The sequence below is a fragment of the Sphaeroforma arctica genome (assembly GCF_001186125.1).
Source record: "Sphaeroforma arctica JP610 unplaced genomic scaffold supercont1.903, whole genome shotgun sequence".
In the NCBI taxonomy this organism is placed as follows: domain Eukaryota; class Ichthyosporea; order Ichthyophonida; genus Sphaeroforma; species Sphaeroforma arctica.
The window spans coordinates 13,413-20,093 of record NW_014039655.1 but is presented as its reverse complement, the minus strand read 5'-3'; the positions used below and the strand labels follow the sequence as shown (position 1 = coordinate 20,093).

The following is a 6,681-nucleotide window of genomic DNA, read 5'->3' as shown; positions in this document are numbered from 1 at the left end:
TATATGCAGCCATAGTAACATGCATGCGTTGAAAATGTATCTTGCTCGGCAGGAAAAGTTCAATAACCATTGCTGGCACAGTCTCTGTCGCGGACAAGGACGAAGGAAGAAAAGACAAATTAGACGATAAAGGGATATCACCCGTTCCACAGACGCGAATAGCCACTGAAAATGTGAGGAGTGCTGATATGTTTATAGAATGCGCATGCAAGCTTGTGTATTCGATTTTGATTACCTATATGTCTCCTGATTCCTTTCGCGCTACTATAGCTCTTTTCCTCAGTAATCTGTTACACTGGTAACCAGATGTATTCGAATGCGGTTGCAACTGTGTGTGTTTGCGAATATAGTTATGGTTCGGATGGGCACAGCTATACTGTTATGCGAGCAACCGTCTCTATTTGTCTGTAGTTTGTGACTTATATAATCAGTCACAGGTGTAGTAACCTGGGGGGGTTTTTTGGCACCCTTTTACTCGCGCGCATCGAGGTGTGCATGTACCGTCATACTCTGAGTTTTACCCCAGCTCTCACTCTCTGACTCATCTCATCTATTTCACACATATCTATTCACATACATACCTACATGCTACCAGATATGTGTATATATGCTATGCTTGTGTCCCGCAGACTCACACATATACATATGTATCATATATGTACGACTATCGATTTGAAACATAACGTCATATCTGGCGGTTCCCTCTGTCTGACTGTTATAACTTATCCATTTGCCCATACCTATGTATATCGCAGGATAGTTTAGAATCGCCGGTTTCGCCGCAGTCAGGCACTCGCGCGGCAAGATCGCCATCACAGTAAGTGCTATGTTTAAGATTGTGCTTTCTACCATGGTGGTGCCAATGTGGGTTCACCTAACCTGGAACACGCGTGTGCGTCAAATTATAATGATCCTTTACGTTTATCTGTGCGTGCGTCGCTTTTTTGCAGTATTTTTCTCCATTGGTTCTTGTATCCATACCAACCCGGTTTGCCTTTAGCCTTTGTATTCTGCATCAAGCATATTGAGCATATATTGTAGTCCTGCCGCGTCTCCACATCGTCAGTTCTATTGTCTTCCAGGACCCCTGATCTTCTTCTGCTAGGTGTTCTTACAAATACGATATTCCCTCACACCCATAAAGTTGTCCTTGGCTGCTCTCCCAACCCGATGAAACGCGCTGGGTTCTCTTGAGACTTACCTTCTGTCACCATGCCTCCCCATCCCTCTTCATACTGCATTCGTTTGTGTATGCTTTCTGTCAGACCCCTACGACATGCCACTCATGACCATGAGCTGCACCAACTGAGCCAGCGTCTGTTCCAACATCTCAATGCCGTTCCCATTCTACCGCCGCACGGTCATTCGCGGCAGAACAGCTCAGCACGTCTGGCCGCGCCGTATTTAGGTACGTTGTGTGTGTATATATTTGTGTAAATTTATCTCTATTTGTATTTATATCGATATTGTGCATTTATTTATACTTTTCCAAATGATGCTTTTCGTATCCACCAGATATGTAGGTATTACTGCTGTCTCAGATCATTGTTTATCTGTACATACATGTTTACAGAGTTATATATTAAAGATCGACGTATTCAGTCATAGCCCGTAATTTATCGGAGTGTGAAATATATAGGCAGGGATGGACTACTTAACTAGTCACAGATTGTGGCGACAAATATTTCGATTGGTATATAGTTAATTACTTTTCAAATCTGATCTAGAGCAGCAAATTCTTTTTGAATTTAGGAAGTAGATTTGGATTTGGGTTTGTGTTTTGGAGGTGGATTTTATGCGTGTATTGCGGATGTTTCACCATTTACCCACTGACATCTAATTGCAACTAGAAACCCTGGAGTCTCTCCTCGCAAAACTGTGATGTTTATCACATGTCTACATCTTTCTGAATGTGATTTTTGCGATGTTTCCATCTCTCTGGAGTCTGCCGTTCGTTAGCATTCTTTATAGTTTCAAGGTGCGTCTGCCCCGTGACTGTACACATCCAGACAACTTTACCTGCCTATACTAGCACTCGATTTTGTATACTTGTCTTTAGCCACTGTGATGACCTAGACGTTTGGATGTATTCCGAACGGTATGAAGCTGTTCATCGTCATTATCGAATTCACACCACAGTTGACGTATTTCAAATATATATATAGGGGCGTCATCAGCGGACGACATACACATCAATCGACACAGAGATACATCCGTTTCGCCGCGACGCAACGAACAAGCAAAAGTATCAAGTCAGAGTTTGATACTCGACACGTGGTCAACGCGGAACCTCTGAAGTATATCATTGATTCTAGTGAAATAAAATTCATCCATACTGGGATGTCGTGGAGAGCTTCGTTGATTCTTTTTTTCAAGTGTATTTTATATATATAGTTTAGGTTTTCTTAATTAGTGCGTACTTTAGATATGACACACTCGTAGCTGCACTGTGCGAATCCTTTATACATTAGAGGGGTAAAATTGCGACGGAGACGGTGACATTCGAGACTCTGTGTGGTGTATGCACACGTCTTGGGGTGCAATTAAACACGCATGCAGAAAAAATATCGCCGCGTAAGGAGAGGTGAGGTGATCGGCTATGAACGTCTCAGATGTAATTCTGGTGTTTTCAAATACGATTAGGTAGGTAGTAGCGCAAGTAGTGCCATTTTGAAGCACTTGCAACACAGCACTTTTGATTTGGAGCAAGAATCGTGACTCGGTCGAAGAAACGTTTCACTAAGCACATTGATAATTTTCTTGCAGTTAACATATTCCCCAGGTTGAGGCAAAATGGTCCGAAATTTAAAAACTTCGCAAAAATTCAGGGAGTACAATGTGACAGTTATTCACCGCATTGTGACACAGGAGTCTCTACGCAAATGAACAGCATAAATTTTTGACAAGTGTTGAACGGAGTGAAGTATTTTCCACTTCAAAGAAAAAAATCGGTTTGACGAGCCCTTGCACAACAAAAAAAACTTGTAGTTTGGCTGTCAAAGGGCCGCTAAGAACCAAGTCACGATTGGGTTTGAATATTGAAAACCGCACGTTGCGTGAGGAGTCAAAGAGCAGCATCCACGTGTAATCATTATCTTTGTCTTGTACGCGGAGATATGGGCCCGAATCCTCTTTGTTAACTTCAAATTATTGAATAGAACGAGAGGTATCAATCTCCGTCGACACTAGTTTTCCCCCCGCTTTAAAAAGTGCGGAATCAATTTTTTTTCATGAGGAGAAATTGAGTGACATATATCTCGGATATTTTTATTTATTTATGGCGTCTAATGATGAGAAAATATATTTTCCGCCACTGACGAGTTTGAACCCCTAAAAAAAAGGGAAATCTGATGTCGAAATCAAAAGATTTGCTAGTAGGCGCTATTAGTGATCCAGTCAAGAGGACAACACTGAATCTGCGATGCACAACATTCACTTTGTTTCACACGCAAATGTGCCTCTTGAGCTGATAAATGGATAGAATTCAGATTCGGGTCTATTTTAATAAAATACTGAAATGTTTTATGCACATAACTGAGCGCGAGATACAAAAAAATATCAGTTGGAGGTTTTATGTTTTAAAAAAAACATTTTAAGCTATAATATACGTGTCACGATTGTGAAAGATAGCAGATGTAACGTACCCTCAGAGGTAAATTTCTGTTTGAAAAGCAGTGCTAATACCATTATTGGTTGATATTGTGTACCTCATGTATCAATTTAGAATGCTCAAAAACTTTCCTCCAGGGGCGCAGGTATGTGCTGCTCTCGCCACGACTGTTCGAGATACTCTCACAGAGAAATCAACCACAGGTTAAAAGCGTGTCAGCACAACGCCCACACGTCCCCATCTAGAGATGGCGAGTAGGACGGGATCGTTGGTTGATTCTCCAGGAGGGCGAATAAATCGCCATCATGTGGGCCGAAGCAGAAGTCAACTAAGCAGAACCACATTTTCGCCAGCGTATATTCGGTTGTACATGACTTGGCTATGAGAACAAGCAACCAGTGTACACGCTTGTTTGTCTTCTTGGATGGGCCTCGCAAGAGGCTTAGCAAACCTGCCAGCGTTGTTGAAGACACCACTCGGAACGCTAGTACTGAGCATCTTGCTTCCACATGGCCACCACTAAGGCAATGCGATCAGTGTGGACTTCTAGTTCAACGGCAGACCGCTTGATGATGCGCCACAGCGTTTTCATGCCGTAGACTCGGGCCAGCCATTCTTTCCCTGTCGCATGATAATTATATTGGGCTGGCGAGAATCTCGAAGAGAAATATTTCACTGGTAGGAGCTGGTCGTCTCCGTGGACGTAAAAACAGCCGCCCACTCCAACGGATTAAAGCTTGTGCAGGTTCTATGCGTTAATTCAAAAGCGCATTGAATTTGCCAAAAACTAGTTGATGGTCTTCATCCCACCTGAAGATAAGCAATGGGCTTTAGGATTACTGCAAATCCTGGTACAACCGATTTCCAGTAAGCGACCATACGATGAGTTGGTATAAAGGTCGTAATCCGGAAGGTGTGAATATTTACCAGGGCTTCAAGACGTTCATTTGTGATCGATACGCCCCTGAAGTCAACTTGCTTTCCTAAGAAGGTGACAGTTCGACGAAATTGCGCAGTTTGGCACTTCTTAAGGCCCAATTGAATACCATACTACTTAGAGCGCTTGTGGACTGTAATGAGTGCTTCCCAGTACTCATCTGCTGTATCATTAGCGATGACGATATCATCAATGTAACAAATATCGTGCAGGAAGGCATCGAGTACTTCTGCAAGGACTTCCTGGGACCTTGTTCTTGATTTTTTTTTAAATACTTCATACGCACCCCAAGGAACTCCAAACTAGAAAAACCTAACCCCAGGGGGTTCAAAACGTATATATTTCGGGCGAACCTTCGACGAACTTCAACTGGTTGAAGCCGTTGTCATCGTCGAGGACCGAAATCTACGGCTTGCCAGTTACAAAGGCGTACATGTCTGACTCAATAGGGATCGGATACGGCACCGAGTCCACAGATTTCTTTCAGCGGCTGAAATTAGTGCAAAAGCGCCAATCACCTATCATTTCTGGTAATGGGGGCGGCTTCCTGCCAAGCTTCTTCCAAGCGATTTTGATATTGGTTTGCCATTTGTTGTTGGAGTACAATTCACGACGGAGGATCTGTACTGAACTAACTGAATAATCTTTGCATACGCTTCCAGCGTCTTTAGTGTAGAGGTACCAGTGTACTGCCTAAGGCGGCATCGCTTGGGTTGCGCTTTATCGAACAAATTCAAATTAATTAAGTCCAAATTAGCAAAGCAATGATTGTCCGGGTCGTAGGCAACTGAATAAAGAAACTCGATTGCTTCACCGATTGCAGCATTGGTCCTACTGGTTTCAGCGCCGAGGTTACTTGACGCTTGCTTCGCCATGCGACTCGTCGTCGTCCTCATTGGACCCGTATCCAAAGTCACAATTATCAGCACTATATCCATTTTTCCAAACTGATGGCAGGTCGACATTGTAGGTGATGTTTGGGTACAAGTACACGACTTGGTCAAAGGTCTTGAAAAAGTTGAGAGCGCTAAAGGATAGGCTGATTCCTTCATCAACTTGGTCTCAACCCCTCTGGCATCATCATCGAATCACTGAGTTTGTGGGAGACTAGCCGGGGAAGTCACACACATGTCACTCGCATCTACCGCCTAAATTGGCTGAGATTTTGCAGTCTCACTCGACAGGGAATTTCTTTTTGCCTGCAAGTTGAGTCACGACTGCCCCACACCACATGAGTGGGGGTGCAACTGTTACTATCCTTTATTCTCTGCTTAGGCCTGTAGCCGCATAGCTTTTGCTTTGTGCTGCTTTGCGCCCCCCTTCGCCCGTCGTTTCGACGGTCGCTGAGAGGTGTCCGTAGGCTGTACTGTGTGCCTACAGTGGATGCCACCAATTTATCTCTTCCATGGGTCTCGGGCTGGAATCGGGTTTTAGGGTTTTGTGATCCAAGTCGAATGCAGACGCCTAGCGCAAACTACATTGCGTCTTGGCGCCTCGTAAGTCAAGTATGTCTTAACGAGCCATGTCTAGGTTACTACCAATAGATATCCATTTATCGTCTAGTCGTCGATAGCAAGATCGACTTGTGGGGATGGTGTTTTAGTGTCTATCCTATATAGTTCATGAATCGGTGGTCCCGAATAGTGAGGTTTGAAGGATTAGTTTATTGAGTGCATTCTCATCTATTAAATTGTATGCGGAGCCAATATTCGTATAAATATCAACCTTGCAGTCATCTGCAAATCTGTGGACCACCGACTCATTTCAGAATCTGGGTTACTGCCTGGGGAGAGCTGCCACTGCCAAGTCCATACTTTTCTCAGGACAGTTTGCTGTTCCATGGCCTGGTTTGCCATATTCAAAGCAGTTGTTGTATTCGGGGCGGACAGGTGACACGGCTTTGGCGTCCGCCGGTGATGGTTTCTGCAAGTTGTCGTCACTAGGTGCATGAGAGGATAATAAAGTTTTTGATGAGGAACGGGCATCATGTTTGGGAGGAGAGTGAAAGCGTGCACGTCCTCTATCATTGTTGTAGCGGCCATATCTCTCTTTCTCCTCATCCCAATAACCTGTGTCTTGTTCACGACGATGGATTCCATCATGAGAACTTATTTCTCGTCAAAGTATCTCAGGC

General features: G+C 43.8%; 1 protein-coding gene across 1 annotated transcript in view; it reads left to right on the top strand.

The window, feature by feature from the left end:
• Positions 1-2,352, top strand: part of SARC_09181 (hypothetical protein) — a gene marked incomplete at its 5' end in the record, with an annotated part of 14,751 nt that extends 12,399 nt beyond the window's left edge. The window contains 4 exons of the mRNA XM_014296814.1: positions 53-173; positions 756-817; positions 1,266-1,408; positions 2,166-2,352. Coding sequence (XP_014152289.1) covers positions 53-173; positions 756-817; positions 1,266-1,408; positions 2,166-2,296 — 457 coding nt within the window. The remainder of the gene's footprint in view (positions 1-52; positions 174-755; positions 818-1,265; positions 1,409-2,165) is intronic.
• Positions 2,353-6,681: the final 4,329 nt, after the last annotated feature.